Below are 22,274 nucleotides of genomic sequence, written 5' to 3' on the forward strand. Positions count from 1 at the left end.
AAATTAGAAATTACTTTCTTCAAGTGTAGAAAACGTTAGAAATGTTCCTGTACAAATTTACAGCGGGGAGAATCCATCGTGCCTTTCTCAGAAATTCCTTTTTTGTTTTTTTTTTTTTTTTCTGTCAGTGGTTTGTGGGGGTGATTTGTATTTTTATTTCTCACCAGCTTTTTTTTTTTCCAGAGTTTTTTTTTTTTTGCAACGACGACAACAAAATATATATATATATATATATTTATATATATATTTATAAAAAGAAAAAAGGGGGTGAGGGCAGGAAAAGGGAACTGAAAATCAGCTCATTCTGCAGAACTACCACGGAGAAAACAAAGCAGGCCAGCGAGTTCAGTTGGAAACTGTACAGGAGTGAGGTCTGTATATATCTATATACATACATATAGAGATATGTATATATATCCATATATACCTTATGTACAAGGCAATGGAAGGTGGGAATTTACAGGGACCTGAAAATAAAGGCAGCGCTCACAGCTGACCAAGCTTCCCCCAAAAGAGTCGCTGTTGGCAACAAAATTCAAATAAATTCAAATAGATTCAAATAAATTCATAGAAATGCCATTAAAATAAAATAATTTAAAATAAATAAAGGGTGAAGAACAGAGGAAGGGTTTGACCCAGGGCACTTGGGGGGCAGAGAGAGGCTCGTGGCACCACTAGCACAGAGCCCTTCTCCTCACACAGCCGAAGAGGCCGAGTTCCAGGCACCAACTCTTCCACAGAATCCTAAATTGGCACAGGCAGGGGTTGGGCTGGGTGTTGGGAGGGAATTTTTCCTGGGGAGGTCCTGGCACAGATTCCCAGAGCAGCTGTGGCTGCCCCTGGATCCCTGGCAGTGCCCAAGGACTGGGCTTGGAGCAGCCTGGGACAGTGGGAGGTGTCCCTGCCATGGGGTTTAAGGTCCCCTCCAAGCCATTCCACAATTCCACGCTCTAGGAAAGGTTGAGCAGCTCCTCTGCCTTCAAAATCTGCATCATCCCAGCTCCTGCCACACTCAAGGACTGGATAAAAGTCATGGGAGGCAAACTCTGAGCTCGTCATTCCCAGAAATTGCCCGGTCAGGGCTCAGCAAGAATTTGGGAAGTTGTGGGGAAAGGGAAATAGAAGAAAAAGCCAGAGCAGGGAATGTCCTTTAGCAGCCAAAGGGGGACATGGAGCTTTGGGGCCACCTCTTCCACCCCAGCCCCAAAAGGGGTGTCCCAATCAGCATCAAAATGCTGGAAAAAAACTGGAAAAAAACCTCTGGCAGCAGCAAATGTGGGAGCTGTGGAAGGGCCTGGGAGGGTGATGGGAGCGTGAGAGCTGCAGGGCTGGGCCAGGAGAGCATCACTGGGGCTGGGGGAGCCGGGAGTGCCCTGGGGCTGGGCTGGCTCCTGCATCTCAAAAGCAGCGCTGAGCTAAGCCCAGCTAAGCCCAGCACGGCTGGAAATAGCCCTGGCTCTGCTAAACCGAGCCTCCGGATGGACCCTCTCCCTCCTTCGGAGCTCCCATTAGAGACTATTGTGGAGAGCTTCTCCTGCATTCCCTCCCCACTGAGGCGCTGGATATTTTTAAACTGGGCCAAAAAAAAGAAAAAAAAAAATCCTTCACAAAGGCAGAGTCAAAAAACCCCAAACAACAACAACAAAAATAAGATTTGTTGGTTTGGTGGGTTTGTTTTTGTTATTTTTTTTTAAAGAAGGAATGATGGAAATAACGTGGCTGCCTGAGCAAGTGGAATGGAAGGGAAGGAGCTGCTCCTCCTTTGGGATAAATTCAGGACAGCTTTTTCCATCGATGCCATTGTGCTGTGCCTGTAGCTGAGACACCACAGCGAGGGGAGAGGGGAGCAGGAGGGTGGGGAGGAGGGAGAGATTGGCTGTAGGAATGTTTAGTTTCTTCCAGATGCCCAAAATTCAGTAGAGCGAAGTGTGGCCAAGGGGGAATGGGATGGGACAAGGGGAAAGGCTTTAAACTGAACAATGCAGAGTTAAATGGGATATTGGGAAGGAATTGTTCCCTGGGAGGGTGGGGAGGGACTGGGATGGAATTCCCAGAGAAGCTATGGCTGCCCCTGGATCCTGGCAGTGTCCAAGGCCAGGCTGACAGGGCTCTGGGACAGTGGGAGGTGTCCCTGCCATGGCAGGGGTGGCACTGGATGGGATTTAAGGTCCCTTCCCCCAAACCCACTCCATGATTCTGTAGCTGAGGCTGCAGCCCAGTGAGGCCCTGGCACCGAGAGGGAACCAACCCAGCACCCAGCAGGTGTTGTTCCCTCAGCTCCAGGCTGACAGAATCCATCAGGGCTCTGCCAGCAGCAGGGACACCCCATGGGGGACACTTCAGGGTGAGACTTTCCAGGCCAGGCAAGGACACTTGGGACACAGGGAGCAAATCCACAATGACCCCAGGACAGACACGTCCCTTCCACCATAAATCCACACAGCATCCACCAGGCCTGCGCCACCCTGGTGATGAGCACTGCCCCTGGTGTCACCCTGGTGTCACCTTAACACCTTCCAACACCTTCCCCTCTGTCCTGCTCACCTGGCAAGTTCAGAACCCAAACCCACACAGCCAGGACACCATCACTCCCTCTGATGGGGTTTGGGGATTGGGGACACCTCCAGCACCCCAAACCTCTGGCAAAGGGATTTTTCTGCCTCCCCCAAGCCCAGGAGCAGCACAGGTGAAGGCATTGGTGAAAGCTCAGAGAGACTCTGAGGTTTTAGTGCAATGTTTATGGCACGTGTGAGCAGCAGGGAGAGCTGGGAGGGGAGCAGGGCCAGCACAGGCCGTGGTGCTGAAGGCTGGGCTGGGATAAAAGGCAGGGAAATGTGGGATGAGCCCTAACCCCAAATTGTGCTGCTGGAGCAGGGAGCAGTTTCTCCTGTACTCAGCCTCAGCCCCAAACACCATCCTGCCTCACATGTGCCTGCACACCCCAAAAACATCAGCAGGAGACTCCCCCAGATCCTGCTGGGGGCTGGATCTGCCCCTCCCTGCTGTGCCCACCTTGGAGTTCTCACACATGCACGTGTGAGGATTTTAATACCCCTCACAATTAAAATCCCATCTCATCCCAGCTGCAATTAAGTTTCTAATCTTCATTTACTTATGCTAAAGCACTTCCCACAGCAGCAAGGAGGAGTTGGAGGAGCAGCCAGACAAACCAGAGCTGGTTCAGTTTGCAAAGCCTCGTCAGGCTCCAAATTAAAGCGAACTGAGACTACAATTGAATTATCCGGGATGGTTCCTGTCAAGCAATTATGCTCCATGAGAGCCTGGGAATGCTATTTACTCTCGTCTGACAGCTCGTCTGAGGGGCTGCAGGGCCCATCTGAGCTGGGGGCAGGGGGAAATACCAGCACATGGAATTCAGGTGGCAACAGCAGCTCCCAAAGAGGATTTTTTGGAAAACTCTGGGATTTGGCTGATGGGAGATGAGTATGTGGGGGGGAATGGTGCTGGGCATGGCTGAGATGTGCTAAGGTGGGGCTGGGAATGCTCTGTACAACCAGAGCCTGTAGGAATGAGCCCGGGAAGGCTGTAGGAGAGAGGATGGATCCCAATTCCAGCTGCCCTGCTGTTCCCAGCCCCAGAGCATCCCCAAACTCGGGGTTTTGGCAGCGAGGAGCAGAGGCAGGAGCAGGGCAGTGAGAGGGCAGGGCTGGCTGATGAGACACACCACGGGAGAAGAGGATAAATTAACGGGAATGTGGAATGGGCCCCGCTGGGAGGGAGACCCGCGGGGGGACACACAAGTGGCCGCGGCTGGGAGGGAGAGAAGCCACTTGTGAAAGGTCAGCGCTGCCCACGAAGGGGCTGCGGGGGCAGCGGGACAGATGCATTTCCCCGCGGGGGACAGCTAATGGCAGTGGCGCTCCCTGGCCCCGCAGGAACGTCAGCGACGTTCTCCCTTTTTTCATGACAAAACCGCAAAGAAATAAATAAAGGGAATTAAATAAACCCACAGAGAACCGAGAACAAGCCCTCCCCAACCGAGCATCATCGTGAGCGCTGGATGGGGATCAGAGGAGCCCTGGTGATGAACTGAAGTCATTGTCCTGTGGGTCAGCCCTGCTGGGGGGGGGGGCTGGGGACTGTCCCCAGGGCCTGAGCACGGAGATTTGCCCGCTGTCCCCATCCCAGCGCAGCCGGGCGTCCCCGGGGCTGCTCCGGCTCCTCCCGCCCGCGCAGAGAGGATTCCCGGGATGATGAAACGCTGCGGGGGAAGAGTCTCGTTCCCGGCCCGCTGTCGGCCCCGCTGCTCCTCCTTAGTGCAGGGTGGGAAGCGGAGAGGAAGAGGAGACCCGCTGGGGGAGGAAGGCACCGTCCCTCAACTCCTCCCGTCACAGCCTGGAAGGGACACAAGGAGCAGAGTCATCATCGGGCGCCTCCTCCCGTGCAAACGTGCGGGGAGATCTTTGGACAAAAACCTCCTGAACAGCTTTGCCACGGAGCCGCTCCCAAAAACAGCGGGAAGCTCCTGCACCTCCCTGCCCGGCTCCCGGAGCATCATCCAGAGGGAAAAGGGCTCCTTGGGTACCACTCCCACCCCTGTGCATCCAGGATCCCGAGGGGGTTTTGTGCCCTTGGATCCAGGGATGGCAGAGCCTGAGGGACCCCAGCCAGGATTCCTGCGCGGGGAAGCCAGGACCTAACAGGAACAACAGCCAGAGCTGAGTGCCTGTGCAAGGAACCAGCTCCATGGAAAGCTGAGCTGGAACATCCTGATTAGCAAAAGATTGGGCCCGTAATTAACAGGGAGCTGCGGGGCAGCCCCAGCCCGGGGCGAGCAGAGCATGGCTCAGTGATTGGAAAACCATTCCCAAAGCCAGCGGAGCAATCCCGCAGCTGCCTTGGGGCCCAGCATCCTTCAGCCTTCCCTGCCTGGCTGCCGGAGCCGCCCTGGTGCCTCCTTGGAGCGTGGCTGGGGAATTAACTCCGCTCCTGATTCGCATCTCGCCTGCCGGGAGTTTTGGGGACCCCCTGACCGCGGGCTTTGCGCTGCTCCCGGCGGCTCCCCGGGGACAGGGAGTGGCACAGGGGACATTCCAGTCACGCCTGGGGCCGCCCAGAGAAGAGGAAAGGCAGTCTGTTATCAGCAGCTGGAGAAATCGGCATCTCCAACACTCTGTAAGGAGCGGCTCCTGAAGCCCCCCAAATGTCCTCACTTCTCTCCCTGAGCTCACAGCTCCTTCCCTCCACCCATTGCCATTTCCAGCCTCCGGGGATGCACGCTGGGAGGAGGAAAATTCCCCCCCGTGATTGCCACCCCCACACAGGCGAGATTTTGGTTCTATTTGTCACAATATGACAAATTCCAGGGAGGAAAATGAGTTTCTAAGTGATTGCTCTGCATTTTGCCTGCTGTTCCCAACAGGGCAGATCCTGAAATCCCAACTGGGGACCCAGTGACGCCGTTTACTGGAGCAGAGGGATGTGACTAAGCCAAAGCAATGGAACAGAGCAGGATTTGGCCATAGGAGAAGAAGGGATCAGGCTGGAGGCTGCAATGGCTGAGGGAAGGGTCCCTGGGCAGGACATTCCCCCATTAAATCTGGGAGCAGGGGAGGATGGGCAGGGATCAGACTCACTCTGCTGACTTCCAGAAGTGCCCCGGGTGGGAAAGGCGGCGGTTGCGCTTTGGCAGTTTCTCCAGCATGTCCATGAGCTTGGTGAAGGTGGGTCTCTCCTCCTGCTCGTAGGCCCAGCAGAACAGGAGGATGTCCTGGAGCCACAGGGAGAGCACGTGAGGAAACCCAGCCAAGCCCTCTCCCAGCAGGAATTGAGCCAGTCCCTCTCCCACCACAGCCCTCACCCCCAACGGCCGCGCCTCAAGGACCCCGTGTCTAATTCCCAGTCTCCATCACCACATTCTTGAGAAGGGCTGGGATGAAAGGGATCTATCCATCCCATGTGGAGTCATTTCCATCACTGGGTTCTCATGAAGGGCTGGGATGGAGGAGATGTGTCCATCCCATGAGGATCCATCTCCATCACTGGCTCCTTGGGAAGGGTTGGGATGGGGTGGGATGTGTCCATCCCATAAGGAGTCATTTCCATCACCAGATTCTTGGGAAGGGCTGGGATGGAGGGAATGTATCCATCCCATGAGGATCCCATTTGCATCCCCATATCCTCACAAAGGATGAAAGGGGGGTGTCCATCCCATGAGCATCACATCCATGATCTCCATCCCCACATTTTTGGGAAGAGCTGGGATGGAAGAGACATATCTATCCCATGAGGACACATCTCCATCACTGCATCTTTGGGAAGGGCTGGGATGGAGGGAATGTGCCCAAGCCATGAGGGTCCCATTTGCATCCCCATATCCTCACAAAAGGCTGGGATGGAGAGAGGGTGTCCATCCCATGAGCACCTATCTCCATCCAGATATCCTTGGGAAAGGCTGGGGGGAAGGGATGAAGGGGGGGTGTCCATCCCAAGAGCCCATCTCCATCCCCACATCCTTGAGAAGGCTGGGATGAAGGGGAGGTGTCCATCCCATGAGAACCCATCCCCATCCCCACATCCTTGGGAAGGGTGGGATGAAGAGGGAGATGTCCATCCCAAGAGCCCATCTCCATCCCCACATCCTTGGGAAAGGCTGGGATGAAGAGGGAGGTGTCCATCCCAAAAGCCCATCTCCATCCCCACATCCTTGGGAAGGCTGGGATGAAGGGGAGATGTCCATCCCATGAGAACCCATCTCCATCCCCACATCCTTGGGAAGGCTGGGATGAAGGGGAGGTGTCCATCCCAAGAGCCCATCTCCATCCCCACGTCCTTGGGAAGGGTGGGATGAAGAGGGAGATGTCCATCCCAAAAGCCCATCTCCATCCCCACATCCTTGGGAAGGGCTGGGATGAAGGGGAGGTGTCCATCCCATGAGAACCCATCCCCATCTCCATCCCCACATCCTTGGGAAGAGCTGAAGCAAAGGGAACGTTGGAGCTGAGCACAGCAGCAGGACCAAGCCTGGCTGGATGAGATCAGCATATCCAGAGGGTTTTTCCAAGGCTCCCCCAGCCCTGTCCCAGTCCATGCACACCCACCCAGGGCCCCAGAGCACGTACCGAGATCTCCTTGCCCATCCCGATCTGGCTGAGGTTGGGCTTCATCCCTCTTCCCACCTGCCAGATTATTGCCTCTGCTGGCTGAGTCTTGAAGGGCCATTCCCGGGCGTGCAGCTCATACCAGATGGTGCTGGGGGGACACTGGGAATTAATCATGGAGCAGCCACAAGGGATTCAGGATGGGGAGGTCTCTGTACCCACATCCAGCATCTCTCCCTGCTCCAGAACCACCTCATTCAGGAGATACATCATCCCAGGTGACACCAGAGGTGCTCAGCCCTCATGGCAGAGGTGTCACCATGTTCCAGAGGGAGGAATGTGACCTGGAGCGAGCCCTGATTCCCATCAGGGGTGACCCCAGCCCGTGGGAAGGAGGACAGAGGCTGATGGAGGCCCAGGCAGAGCCATCAAGTGGGAATGTCCCACCTGGATGTGACAGCACTGCCCACAGAGCAGCTGAGGAGAGGGTGGTGGGGATCCAGCTGCCACCACTCCAGCAGAACTCCGGGAAGGGGGGAGCCCAAGAATTCACTTTCGCTCCAGCTTTTCCATTTTTCTCCTCCACAAAGCTCTCCAAGCTCCAAAAATCCATCCAAGCCATGCCATGAACCATCCCAGGTGTCCTCACCAGGTGATGGCCACGTGAAGCCCCGGCCATCTGCTCCTGCTCTCACCACTAAGCCAAGCCCTCCTTTCTGTGAGGAATCCCAGATCCAAGGGAATATCCCAGAACAAGGGCATCACTGATGGAACTGGTGGGCACCCCTGTGGTTTTCCGCCCCCGCTACTGCCTGCAAGTTTTGCATCATCATTTTCTGGCACCTGGAGCTTGGATGAGCCTGGATTCCCACAATGCCAGCCCCACTGTCCAAGGCAAATTCCCTGGACCTGCTCTTCCCTCCCAGGGATGCCCTCGTGACCACTTAAAGTAGCAAAACCCAGCGTTAAAATGACAGGGTGGAAAAACCTGTCTGATAAACAAAAGATTCTTCCCAGTTAGGGAAGCCCGCTGATTTTGGGAATTGGAATTCTTCTGATTTTGTAGTTTGGCTGGAAATCTCAATTTAAAAATTGGATAATGGGATAATGATGTGGGTGCAGAGGAATGGGGGGCTTGGAGAGGGGCAGAGCCTGTGGGCACAGGACAAAATCCTCAGGAGGAGCATCCAGACACCCTCAGATTGGATTTAACACATCCAAGGCGTTCATTCCAGTTTCTCACTGGGAGTTTTTGTCACCTTTAAAAGATCTTTTCTTCTTTCTGTCCCTGACCCCCAAATCCCTGGAGGGAATTGACCCCTCCAGATCCTCCCTGAGCCTTCCAGGCTTGATGGAGGGCAGCAGAAACAAGAAAGAGGGAAAATGTGGGGAAAGCTTTTCATCTTTTCAGGAAACTCACGCTTTCTATAAGGGCAGAGCTCACACTTGAGGAAAAAAAGGGGAAAATTACATCTCCCCACCCACTCTCACTTAGTTGGATACGATCCTTTAATTACCTCTTTATTTCTGTGCCCTCTGGGTGGGAAAAAAAAAAAAAAAAAAAAAAAAAAGAGAAAAAAGAGCCAGACCCTTCCAGCTGTAATTACTGTGGGTTTGATGGGAATATTGCCCTTGGATAACGGGCCCACGCTCCCTAATCCCACAGCCTTCGAGGTATCCATGAGAAAATTAATCCTCTGGGTAAAATCTGCATCCGCCTCGGGAAGGTTCAGTGAGGTGGAATTGGGCTCATGCCCTCAGGGAGCTTTGTGGGCACAAAAAGGGCAGGAGGAATGGACTGGTTTGCTGAGCAAAACTGAGGAATTCACATTTTCTTGGTTTTTGGCAACTCCTCGTAGAGCTGGCACCACCATCAGCCCCCTGCATGGGGCTGGAGGGAGGAATTGGGGTGTCCAGGGGCTCCCAGAGCTGTGTCCCCATCCTCTGACATCCCCATCCATCATCCAAGCCCCTTCTCATCAGTCCCACCCCAGGAGGGTGCAGGGGAGAGATGATGCCAGGCTGGCATTCCCAGGATATTCTGGATCCCACTGCCTGGAGCCACCCTGATCCATGGCTGAAATAGGAATATTGGATAATTTAAAGAGAATTGGGGTGTCCAGGGGCTCCCAGAGCTGTGTCCCCATCCTCTGACATCTCCATCCATCATCCAAGCACCTTCTCATCAGTCCCCACCCCAGGAGGGTGCAGGGGAGAGATGATGCCAGGCTGGCATTCCCAGGATACTCCAGCTCCCATTGTCCAGCACCACTCTGGTCCAGAACAGGAGGATTTGGTAATTTGGGGAGAACTGGGCTGTCCAGGGGCTCCCACACCTGTGTTCCCACTCCAACCCCCTCATCTCCAGGCTGGCATCCTCAGGATCCTCTGATCCCATTCCCCAGAGCCAGCCTGGTCTAAACCAGGAGGATTTGGTGATTTAGGGATGGTTTCACTCAAAATTTCTCAAAGCAGGAGGGTTCTCCCAGCGCAGCGATGGGAATTCCATCCGGCAGCATCCCCTTGGATTTGGGGTGAGCCAACAGCATCCTCATCTTCATCCTGTGCCCAGAGCAGCTCCCACCTGACCCAACCACGCCTCCCAGTGCCCCGGGACTCACCCCAGTGCAAAGACATCCGAGTGCTTGGAGAAGGGCAGCTTGTCCTCCTCAGTGTCCGGGGACAGCTGCCGGATGATCTCGGGAGCCAGGTGGCACAGCCAGCCGTTCTGGATCCGCAGCTTGTTCTCCCTCCTGCCACACACAGAGCCGTGGGTACCCCTGGGACAGCACCCCCACATCCCCAGGGAGCAGCCCCCAGCTTCCCACCCTCTTCCCAAGGTTTTTAAGCCTGGGTCTCCATGTCATCATTGCAAAGTCAGGTTTTAGCCCTGCTCTAGAAATGTTAGCACAGTTGTCCCTGCCAGGCAGCAGGACAAAGTTGGGGCACAGGATGGGGATTCCTGCCGGGACACAGAGCTGGAGCTGTGGGTGCCATATCCCCAGTGAGAAGCCCTCAGCTTCCCACCCTCTTCCCAGGGATTTAAGCTTAGTTTTCCCCACATCATCCTTGCAAAGTCAGGTTTTAGCACTGCTCTAGAAAGATTGTTCCTGCCAGGCAGAAGTTGGGGCACAGGATGGTGGTTCCTGAAAGGACATGGAGCTGGAGCTGTGGGTACCCCTGGGACAGCACCCCCACATCCCCAGGGAGCAGCCCCCAGCTTCCCACCCTCTTCCCAAGGTTTTAAAGCCTGGGTCTCCATGTCATCATTGCAAAGTCAGGTTTTAGCCCTGCTCTAGAAATGTTAGCACAGTTGTCCCTGCCAGGCAGCAGGACAGAGTTGGGCACAGGATGGGGATTCCTGCCGGGACACAGAGCTGGAGCTGTGGGTGCCACATCCCCAGATTCCCACCCTCTTCCCAAGGTTTCTAAGCCTGGTTTCTCCCACGTCATCCTTGCAAAGTCAGGATTCAACCCTGCCAGACAGCAGGACAAAACTGGGGCACAGAGTGGTGCTTTAGGGGAACTTCAGCTCATCCAGGCTGGTGATGGGATTTGGGATCTGCTGGAGCTCCTGCTCTGCCCTTTGCACCAAAACCCCTTGAAAGTTCCAGGAGTAAAGTGGGGATAAATTCCCCCAGCAGCCCCACTGTGGCTGCAGCAGGAATTTGGACTGGAGACCACAAAGTGCCTCTTCCCACCAAACCTTCCCAAAGGAACTGCCTGGGAATTGCTGTTTTCAGGTGTTTGTCCCCAAAACAAATCCTTCAAGCCCAAACCTCCCATGGGAGCAGCCTGGCTTTATATCAACCCTCATTTCACCTCATCTGTCCTTCCTCCACCTCTCCAGGCTCCCCCTGCTCAGGATAAACATGTTGGAATCCTTTGGCCAGTGGCTGAGGATGACATTGGTGGTTTCTCCATCCTCTACATCCTCCAGCAGGCACCTGGGATACACTGCTGGCTTCAAAATCCCTGGATTATCAAGGGTGGTGACACCTGAAGCAGCTGCACCGTGTGTCTGAGCCCAAGGTCAGCAGCAGGAGGGAACAAAACCATCCCACATCACACTGGGCTGGAGAAGGAAGAGCCTGCTGGCTCCTGCCAGGAATTTCTCCCTGATTGTGCTTGGAACCCTCCCAGAGATGGGGATGAACAGGGCTAAGGGAGGCTGGGGGGTCATCTGTCCTCCTGAATGGCAGCCTGGGGCCAAAATCCCATGGGACACCATCCAGGGATGGGCTCCCACCTCAAAGCTGACTCCTAATCCCCAAATGGCACAATGCAGATCCTCCCTCTGGAGCCATCCCCACTCCCAGTCACAGTCTGGCAGTGACCAGGGGATCCCTCCCGAGGGAAGGGCACTGCCACTCCCAGGTGCCACTGATGAAGCCTCCTTGTCCCCTCTGGGTGTCGATGGCTCCTCTCCACTCCGGTGTTGGAGTCTCCACCGCAATCAGCGGCTCCAGAGCCACAGGAAAAGCACTTGGACACAGAGGGGAGGCTTTCAGCTGCCCAGCCACCTCCCTCCGCCCTCCAGCTCTTAATTACAAACCAGCATTAAGCACCTGGGCAATTAAAAACGCTCGGGCTCGCTGGTCCTGCCCTCTCCCTCCCGGGAAGCAGCGGGATGCAGTGGGCAGCACTTGGATCTGCTCCAGCAGCCTCAGCAAGGCTGGGTTTGCTCCTGGGGCTTTTGTTTCTGCTCCTTGAGGTGGCTCAGGGCTGTGACATTCCACAGGCAGCCTCGGGATGCTCCAGGGACTGGATTGGGACGCACAGCTCATCCCTGGCAAAGCTCTATGGGTTAGGAGCTCCCAGCACGAGGGCTGGGCTTTAATGGGATCCCAGGGTGGGTCACTCACAGAAATTGGAGGGTTTATGACCAAAGTTTACCTGATTTCACAGCCACACCAAGCTGAGCATCTTCCAAACCACCCACAGGGCAAAAAGAGGAGCAGAAGAGCTCCTCAGACTCCTCATGACCCACCTCATGCTCCCCCTAATTCCAGAGCAGCCCCACCCAGCCCAAGAACATTTAAATAAAGGAGGAATCAATCTGATTTCAGCAGGATGAGACCCCAAGTCACCAAATCTCTGAAGAAGCATTTTAACCCCAGAGAAACCAGCTAAAGAGATGTCACCATCCTTAAACTGACCTCCAAAATCTCAATTCCTTCCCAATTTTTTTTTCCAAGCCTCTAAGGACCCAAAATTGGGGTTTATCTCCCATCTTCATCTGAGACACCAAAACCAGCAAAAATCCATCCTGAAAAGGGGACATCAGACCTGCAGACACTTCCTGTTCCAAAATTCATGGTGCCCATGGATCCCTGCTCTTCTCTCAGCTCTCCTCCAGCAGAAACATGTGCTACCAACAGTCCAGGGCACAAATGTTCTCGTTTTCTCCACTTTTCCAGCAAAACCCTGCTCGTTTTTATCCAGCCTTGCTTTCCTGGCCATCCTTCCTCTCCTGAGTCATCTCTGGATTCTAACCCCACAGGACACATCCCAAACGTGGGCAGAGGTGGCCACACATTGGCCACCTCATCAAAAACCCATTCCCCCCATTCCTAATTCCATCTCCAGAGCATCCCTGACCTGCCCAGCAAAAATTCCTGGCAAAACTTGGCCAGTTTTGCCCAAATCCTCATTCCCTGCTGAAACGAGCTGTCCCTTCCTCCTGGCAGGCCCTGAATCCCAAACCCCACTTTGCCACAGTGGGAGATCCTGATTTCCTGGCCTTCCAGAGTTTTTTTGGCCAAGTTTGTGCTAAAATCCATTGATATTTATCCAGGCAGAGTGGAAAATCTGGGAGTGCACAGTGAGGGATGCAGAGAGGCAGCCGCTGCCGTTTTCTCTAATGCTGTGAACTCATCACTGGGAAATTGGGGGGAAATCCATTCTTTCCAAAGGGGTTTTTATCTCCTGAGCATCTTTGCCATGGAGATGGAAGGACCAGGAGAAAACTGCCCCAGCTTGGGCTGTGCTGCTGCCAACACAAAAGGTTTAGTGGGAAATCTAACACAAAGGATTTAGTGGGAAAGGTGGGAAAAGACAGCAACATTCTTATTTCTCACTTTAAAAAAAAAAGGAAAATATTATCTCTGTTCTTCCTTCCCCACTTCTGTTTCCTTTCCTCTTCAGCTTTGCTTTTCCACCTTCCCACAGCTGCTGGAACTCTTTGCCTTGCCATTCCTACAGCTGGAAAACCTCCCAAAGCATCGGGAGAAGAAATTTAACAATGAACATTTACCAAAACCTTCAGATTTAAACCCTCAGAGACCCCCAAAATGTCACAGTGTTGTGAGAGTCTCAAGCTTGGCTCTCATTTTCCATGTCTTGCTCCATGCCCAGCACAGACACCATGGCCAGATGTCTGTAATTCCCAAAATGTCAGTGGAAGGATGGCATCACTCAGTCCAGGCAGGAGATGAAGCAGATGACAGGGAATTATAACGATGGAAAGAGAAAAGCCAAGGAACAAACCAGCCCTGCTGCCACAGGAGCATGTCCTGGGTGGCTGCAGGGAGTTTGCCATGGGAATGATGCATCCCATGGGAAGAGGTTGGTCCAAGAGGCACAGTTTGCCTCTCTGAACCAAAATTCCAGAGGCTCGCACACGGCATCGTGTTCCTCCCTACGGATCAAAACCAACTCCCTTCAACCACAGCAGCCCCACGATACTCAAAGACCTCTTGAACTCCTGTCTGCTGAGCCTGGGGACACAAAAAGGCCCTTGGAGAGGGATTTTTTGGGATTTTCCCCCCATGTTTGCAGCTTTAGAGCACAGGGAAGAACTCCAGTATGCCCATGTCCTCCTACCTGCCTGCTTGGAGAACTCCAGAGATGCTGAAGAGCCCAAAGTCGGTGATCACCACCTTCCCATTGTCATAGAAGACATTCTTGGACTTGAGGTCCTTGTGGAGAATGCCCTTGGCATGCAGGTACCCCATTCCCTGGGATGGAACAGAGAGAGGAAAACAGCCCCAGGTTACAACAAGGGATAACGTGGTGGCATTGCCACGGGATGCTGGGAGCATCCATAGCCACCACTGCACATCCAAGCTGCACCACGTCCCCAAAGTCCCTGCAGGAAGGGAAAGCGTTGGAGGGGTCCCCTGGTTTGGGAAGGGCTCGTGGAGGGAGACGGGATCGCGGTGTGGGTGTCCCAGCTGCCACAGCCCCACTCATCTTCCTGATTAATTGATTCTGCAGGGAAAATGAGCGCCAAACCCGCCCGGCAGCCGCTTCCCGGGAATCCTCCGCTGGGAAATGGATGGTGATGATGTTTTCGCCTCCGTGTTTTTGGGGGCTGGGAGAGGAGGGTAATAAGTCACTGCTCCCCACAGCCCTGGCGGAGCCATCGGCGCTTCCGACGGCCCCATCCGCCTGGAAACAGGCGCCTCGCAGGAGTCCTGCCTTAATTCCTTCCCCCAGGAAAAACTGCTCGGCAGTTAATTAAAATTAGCGCTAATGAGGCACAAAAAGGCCATGGGTGGGAAATCCAAACTCTCCTGTTTAGCGTCGGCAAATCAAGCAGACTGCCGGCAGCTCCGTGTGGCGGATGTTCAGCTCCGTGGGATAATTCTGGGAATGGGGAGGGGGATAAAACACATTTATCCCAACTTCAGCAGGGATTTTGATGCTGCCCCACTTTTCACTCTCCTAAGCAGACTCAGGGAAAACTTGATCTGCAGGATGCTGCTGAAGGATCAATGCCCAACAGGCCGGCAAACTGTTGCTTAAGAGGGAATATTGGTTGTCTGTCACTGGAAAAGGGGGATTTATTAACTGGAATTCCGTAGGGATCCATCCATCCTGATCATCGTCTCATCTTCTCATCTATCATCATTAACCACGCAGGCTGTGCGAGAAGAATTTATTTGTAAGCTGGCGGCTGATGTGGAGCCAGAAGACCTAATCCAAATTCCACCATCTGGAAAAAGTGGGAAAACAAACGGAAAAATGCCCCAAACCAGCAAGATATGGGGGTTTCACTGATCCTGCAGGGAGCAAATCCTAAAGAGCTTCTGCCAAAGGATGCTGGAGGAAGGCAAGGATTTGGGGCTGGATGCCAGGACCATTCCAGGCACCAGGATTAATTAGGGGTCTCCAGTTCCCAGCACATGAAATAATGATGAGGTTTAAAAATTGGCTTTCAAATGTCACTGTCACCTCCAGAAAGTGCCAGGGTGAAGCAAGGAACAGCATTCTAATGTTCCTCTGGCCAGGTGCAGTGCAGGGCATCCATGGATGAGCCCCAGTGCCACAGGAATGCTCTGCAGCCCCTTCCCATGGTTTGAGGGTGGCAGAATCCCTGGATGACATCAGGACCTTGCTCCTGCCTGCTCCCACATCCAGCAGGGAGCTCATCTCCATGGAATCATCACACACAGCCCAGCCTCTGCTGAAGGAATTTCTCTGGGCAAACCCAAATCCCTCACCTTGCTCCTTGCTGCAAATTCCAGCCCTGCCCCCCCAGGCCCTGGGATGATCTGTGAGGAAACACTCTGGGCCAAACAACGCCTTCATTTGCTCCCAGGATAAATCACCCTTCCCCTCCTGAGGATCTAGGGGTGACCTTGCACCCACTGCTCCAAGCAGCTCAGCAGCTCTCCCAGCACATTCCAGGACTCAAAGGATAAAATCAAACAACTGCTGTGACCCCACAGCAAATCCAAACTCTCCAGGCAATGCAGCTCCCAGCCCACCCAAACCAAGGTGTTGGGATTTTCCTTCGCTTCCCAACAACTGCCACTTCCACGTCCACCAAAACATCTGCTGGAGCTTGGTGGGGAAAGATGGGAAGGCTGGGAAGCTGCTCCTCAGCAGGAATGGGCCACATGGTTGGACCATGGCATCGTGGCAGGGCTGGGCTTCTCCAGGAATTCCCTTTGGTGCACAGGGAAAGCCTCCGGAGCTCTGCAAATTCAGGGATCTGGGGCGGATACAAACTCCCTCTGCATCTCAACACCACTGAGTTGGAGGTTTCCAACCTGTTCCTAACAGGCACCAGCTGCAGAAAAATCTCTCAGCCTCATCCTGGAAACCCTCACGGAGCAATGAACCCACGCAGGGAAAGGGGCTGAACAGAGCCGTTCTTCCTGCTGGGAACATCTGGAAGGCAAAAGCCCTGAGCACAAAAAGGGGGAAAAACACAAGGCTAAACTGTGATGCTTCAAGTGTTTGCTCAGCAGGAAAAATCCATGTCTAAAAGGTGGAAAACATGGATCAGAAGCAGGAATTAAGAAGGGAGAGGCTCTGAGTTGCCTCAGGCACTCCCAGCTCAGGCCGTGGCTCCAAGGTGGCAAAAGGTTCAGGCTGTGCTCACCTGTCAGCTCCTGCCTGGAGAGTTCAGGACAATTGAAGGAATTTAAACTTAAAAGTTAAAACTGGATCCAAATAAACACAAAATAGGGAATTTAGTAAGACACAGCCTAAGCACCATACAAGAAATATTGCAGAACATATTCTGCTTTTAATATTCTGCTGAGTTTGAATGTTTAAGGGGGGCTGAGATCTGCCAGAAAACCTGAATTTCTGTTGTTTTCCCACAGTTCAATGTGGGATCAGCTCCAGGTTGGGGCTCTGGGGTGGAAGTGTTGGCTGACCTTGAGCAGGGCATGGGGGCAATGTCACAGCTCCTGTGGCACAGCATGGGCCAAATACTTTAGGTGATAAATATGTTTGGAATCACAGCACAACCCCGTTCTGGCAGACAGCTCAACATCTCAGTGCTGCTGCTGACATCCCATGGGAAGCTGTGAGGGCTCAGGAGCAGCCACTCCCCCCTGCCACAGGAGGATCTTCCCCGGGATTGTCTGAAGGATCATATCTGACGTGTGGAAGATGCACTTGGAGTCATCCCTGGGAAATCAAAAGCATTTCTAGCTCTGGAAAATGTACGTGAGCTCAGCCTTGTGGCACCATGGCACAGATTTCTCGGGCTTGAGAGTGTTTTATGGGAATCCTGGGAATGCTGGAAGTGTCCAAGGCCAGATTGGACAGGGCTAGGGATAGAAGGGATTAGACCAACCTAGGGATAGAAGAAGGGCAAAGGGAGGAATGGGATGAGCTTTCAGGTCCCTTCCAACTCAAACCATTCTTGTATTCCATGACTATTACAGTTTTTTCCAAGAGGAGAGGGATATCCCACCAGGAACACCTTCACAGCAGCAATGCTGCTTTTAAACACCTGAAATTCCAGCAGGGAAGAGGAGCAGTGGCCAGGAAGATGCCCAAGCACTGGGAGTCCATGGAAGCTTTGGTGCCACCCCAATTCAGCCAGAGAGGTCAAAGAGACCTGGATTTTAAAACCAAGGAGTTCTATCCTGCCTGGAATCCTTGGATTTTAAAGCCAAGGACTCCTATCCTGCTCAGAATCCTTGGCTGCTCCTCTCCTGCTCCCCAGAATGACTGGGCTGGGGTCTTGGCCGGGTTTTTTGCTGGATCCAGACCCCACCAGACCATACCTTCACAATTTCTTGTGCTATCTGCCTCGTCTTGTTGACATCCAGGACAATTTTGGCATCCCTCACCACGGAGTAGAGAGTCCGTCCTTTACACAGGCTGGAACAACAGGGAAAGGGAAAGAGAAGTTACAAACCCTCCTGGAGAAACCCCCCAAAAAATCCCAGCAAAACCCCAAATTGTAAAGCAAGGAACTGTAAATCATCACAGGATTTTGGCCAGATTTTGGCCTCTTGGCTTGAGGCAGATTGAAGATTCCGCAGGGACCTGGGGCTCTCCCAGTTTGGCACTGGGAGGGAGCTCTGACTGCCCCTGATGTGTCCTGGTGGCTTTTCCCTGTATCCCAACCCAGAGCAATCCACCTGGTCCTCCTGCTTCCAAGCTCTTGTGCAGAACTGGCCGTGGCTCCCTTCTCCTCCTCCCTTGGGATGCAAAGCTCACAAATGTAAAATAAGTCAAAAGAGGAAAGACAGGGAGGGAAAAAGTCCCCCAGCCCAATCCCATGTACAATGTCCTCCAATTTTCCTTCTCGTACCAATTACAGTAAAATCTATTTACAGAGCCTTAATTACCAAAGGCAGCTGGATGGGGAGGGGGGGGAGGGGGATTGGATATAAACCAATTAAAAATATATTGACATTTGAATATCATAATGGAGGACGTGGGTGGCTGCTGCCTCGACTCCCGCCCACAAAAAAAAGCTTTTTTTTTGCTTTTCTCTATCCACCCACGCTCATTCCAGGCAACTTTGGAAAGATGAGACTGGATACCTGTGCCTGGGAAATAAAACACCCAACACACAGCTTGTTAAAGAGGTCTGGTGACTGCAGATGTTGATTTGATTCTGTTCTGGTTAACAAATTAAAAGTTCTGGGGTTTCATTCCGCTGCTCTCCCCCAACTTGGCTCCACCACTTTCTCCTTGCCCAGTTCCTCCTGCCCTGGGAATTCCAGCATGTGCTGGTTTGGAATCAACCCCTGGGAGACGTTTTGTCCTTTTTGGGTGAAAATCATCACAGAATCACAAAGGAGAATCACAGAATGGTTTGGGATGGAAAGGACTTCAAGGACCATACAATTCCAGCCCTCTGCCATGGGCAGGGACACCTTGAGCGGGGCCTGGAGCACCCTGGGATAATGGAAGGTGTCCCTGCCCATGGCAGAGGGTGGAATGGGATGAGCTTTAAGGTCCCTTCCTACACAAACCATTCCATGAGTCCAAGAAACCCAGGAGAACCCCAAACTCCAGAAGCTTATGAACACAAAGGATCCTCCTGCTCTTAAGCCAGAAGCTCCACACCACTCCATGGGCAGAGAACAGAATTTTCAGGACAAGCAGTGAAACAGGAACAGGAACAATCCCACATCTCACAGGTTTTGGAAAGACAACAGCACTCTTCCAAATATTTCCTCAGAGGGAGTGTTAGGAATTGTCCTGCAGGACACAAGTGAGCTGCAGTGGGGATTTAGGGCAGCAAGTGCCTCCTCAGGGATGATTTTCCTTGCTCAGTTGTCCCAGCATGCCCCTGAGCATCCCAGCTGGATTTAGCCCCGAGGCAGCTGCGATACAAACACGCTCGTTCTGAACCATCTTCCCATCTCCTGCAACACTTCCACTGCAGCCAAATCAGAATTTACTGGAGATTAGGATCCGAGCACTCTGAAATCTGTGATAAAATCCCTGGGTTTCTGTAGCTGGAATGAATCAAAGTGTGCACAATAACAGTGGGCACAAATTCTCCTTCCACCACCTTTACTTTTCTGCACTAATTTGCTACATAAACCTACCAAGCTTTAAGCTCTGTCACACAACAGCCTTTTGCCACCTCCATGACCTGCCTGAATACACAGGAGTTCCTCCCAGCCTTTCCCAATACACAGAAAACCAGAGAAAACCATTTTAGAGTCAGTTGCCTGTGATCTGAATTGGTCACAAATTGACACTGGTAATGCAATGAGTGGATTAGCCCTGGAACAGGGCTGGATTCCAGCCCTAAAGCGAGTTAAGATCAGCTGTTTTCCTGGGAAAGGGTTGCTTAGAGGAAAATCCTCACATTTCTGCCTATCTGAAGTGCTGAGATAACCCCGAGAGCGGAGCTCGCAGCCCTTGGCTGGCGAGATTCCCATCTTTCCACTTCATTTACAGAATTTCCAAATCCTTCTCAGCGGATGGAACCGCTGCAGGAGAGCAGCCAGGCTCGGGGTGGTGGCACCAGGACATGTCACTGTCACCTCTGCTCCCCAGACCCTGGCAGAGCCATCAAAGCAGCCCAGGTGCTTCTCCCCTCCGCTCCATGAATAACGGCTCCGAACGAATCCACCGAGCGCCCGCCGCACCAGCACATCCGACTTTTCTTGCTGGATAAGGAGCTGCCAACCTGGAGATAAAGCCTGGTTGATACCTTTTATTCAGCACCTGAGCCCATTCAGCCACCACCTGCAGAACCTTTTCATGGCAGAGCACAACAACTCCGCTTCTCCTCATTCCTCAATCGCTCCCCATTCGGGCAGGACAAAGAGCGGCAGCCGGGGCACGCTCGGAGTCTTCTGCCTTCCCCCTTGGAGAGGTCCCTGCTGAGCGTGGCTTTGAGGGGTGCTGCTGGGGATGACAAGGCCACAAAATGCCTCTGCTCAATGCCAAAAACAAGACAGGTAATTTGCATCTTCAGATGGATCCTGGGTTATTCAGTGCTGAAGTGAAAAATCATAAGGAATTCTTGTCTTCTTCTCCCAAACTTCTCCATCCCACCTGGCAGCAGAGCAGGTTGATGACACATGCCCTGGTGCCATGAGGTGACCAAACACCATCCAGAGCTGAGGAACAGAGATGCAGAGATCCTTCTGGGAGTCCTCAGGAGTGCAGCTCATCCCATGGCACATCCACATCCACATTCCGGTGCCTTTCCCAGCATTAGGACAGGCCCAGCCCCATCCTGCTGCAGATGCCACTCTTAATTCAAAATGAGTTTTTGAAGTGTTCAGCCAAGCAAGCCAAATCCCAAATTGCTTTATAAACACTCTGCATTCCCAACATGGGCTGGAGACATCAGCAGCGGGAGCAAAGCCAAGGCGGCTCGCAGAGGAACAATTTGGGATGAGGGAGGAAGAGCTGGAGTGCTGCCTCTCGGTGTTTTTGCTGTTCCATGGGAAAACAGCCTCATCTGTTTTCCATTCTTTGGGGCTTTTTACCCCTCTCTGCAATATTGATGGTCGTCAGCTCTGCAATGGTGGCCAACACCTCTACATTGATGGTCAGTGTCTCTACATTGATGGCCATCACCTCTACCCTGGTGGCCACCACCTCTACCCTGGTGGCCATCTGTGCTGGTTTTGCACAGATGACATTTAGTGAGGAAGGCAGAAGACACCCATGGAAGTGACTTTTTTAGAGCTTCCTCTATGTCTGACAAAACCAACCAGGGATTAGTTTTTAGAATTGACAACCTGTTAAGCCATTGAGAAAGATGAACACACCTCTGTGAACATGCATTTTAAAAATGAACAAAGCCGGGAAGTTCTCTTTCCCTTCCGGCCTCAATCCAGGTAACAGCCTGCTCCAGCCCCTCTGTGGGCAAGATATTAACTCTTTCACTGCACAGATGAGACTTACAGACCTTCCATCCTCTCTCTCTTGAGTGAAAGAAAAGGACCGATATGAACACACAGAAACAGCATGGAGACATCGAGCTCAGACAAGAAGGAAGAGTCAGGTCCCTGATGGGAGGGTATGAGGAGATGTCTTGGACTGAAATTCTCTTGTAAGCTATGGAGAAGATATGACTGATAAGTCAGACTCTTGTTTCCCTGTAACTCATGAAATGCCTTTTGTGGGGGATGAAGTTGATGGCTGGAAAAAGGATCAACCCAAGACATGAAAGTGTTTTAACCACCGTCATGAGCAGACTGGTGCCCACAGGGCTGAAGTAAGCAGATGTTGAAGGAAATGTGATCCCATGAGAAGTTTGAACAGAGAGAGAGAAGAGTGGTGGAGACCCTTTGCCCCCAGGGAAGAAGAAGAAGAGCTCTATTTCTAAAGCTGAAAACGATCTCAGAGTTAGATGAAGACAACATGTGCTTTTGAACAGTTTTCATCCTTAAAAAAAAGGTACCCCATAAGTTGACATGGTTCTTGATAGCGGTTGTGGGAAGACTGATTGTAGAGGAAGGGATTTTTACACAGTGATCAGATTTCCATTCTCCCGGGTGGCTGATTCACTGTGACACTGAAACCACAAGAGAACAGTTTCTTGTGGAGAAGCCTCCACAGACTGAAGAGAGAAACTCCTCTCCCTAAATAAGTTGGAGAGAGACTATTTTAGAGATGGTAAACAGACTGATTTGTTTCTATATGTTGTAGGTGTGAAAGAAAAATAGTGTGGGGGGAGGAGAAAGTGTCTGAAGGTTTTATTCTGATTCTTATTATTTTTCTTTTTAGTTTCTGTTAATAAAGTTTTCTTTATACCCTTCAAAGGTTGAGCCTACTTTTGCCTTTTTCCTAATCCTATCTCGAAGCAGGAAAGGTGTAAATAATTCTAGTAGGTGCATCAGCAATTTAGCCTACACTAAACCCACCACATAAATTAGTCCACTGGCCAGGAAACTCAAACTGGTGAATCAAAACCACTACACCATCACCTCCACATTGACAGCCACCATCTCCACACCGATGGTCATTGTCTCTTCACTGGTGGCCATCACCTCTACACTGTGGCCATCACCTCTACCTTGATGGCCACCACCT

General features: G+C 52.5%; 1 protein-coding gene across 3 annotated transcripts in view; it reads right to left on the reverse strand.

The window, feature by feature from the left end:
* Positions 1 to 3,112: 3,112 nt before the first annotated feature.
* The window catches only part of KSR2 (kinase suppressor of ras 2), a 78,886-nt gene continuing 59,724 nt past the window's right edge, over positions 3,113 to 22,274 (reverse strand). For 2 of the 3 annotated variants that reach the window (XM_033075749.1, XM_033075747.1), the window contains 6 exons: positions 17,537 to 17,633; positions 13,887 to 14,020; positions 9,683 to 9,814; positions 7,083 to 7,212; positions 5,598 to 5,731; positions 3,113 to 4,356 (listed from right to left, as the gene is read on the reverse strand). In XM_033075749.1, the coding sequence (XP_032931640.1) occupies positions 4,350 to 4,356; positions 5,598 to 5,731; positions 7,083 to 7,212; positions 9,683 to 9,814; positions 13,887 to 14,020; positions 17,537 to 17,633 (634 nt within the window). In that variant the 3' untranslated portion in view covers positions 3,113 to 4,349. Of the gene's footprint in view, positions 4,357 to 5,593; positions 5,732 to 7,082; positions 7,213 to 9,682; positions 9,815 to 13,886; positions 14,021 to 17,536; positions 17,634 to 22,274 lie in introns of those variants that run through there. The other variant, XM_033075748.1, reaches the window with a different exon arrangement.

This window comes from Catharus ustulatus, chromosome 18, assembly GCF_009819885.2.
Source record: "Catharus ustulatus isolate bCatUst1 chromosome 18, bCatUst1.pri.v2, whole genome shotgun sequence".
Taxonomy (NCBI): Eukaryota; Metazoa; Chordata; class Aves; order Passeriformes; family Turdidae; genus Catharus; species Catharus ustulatus.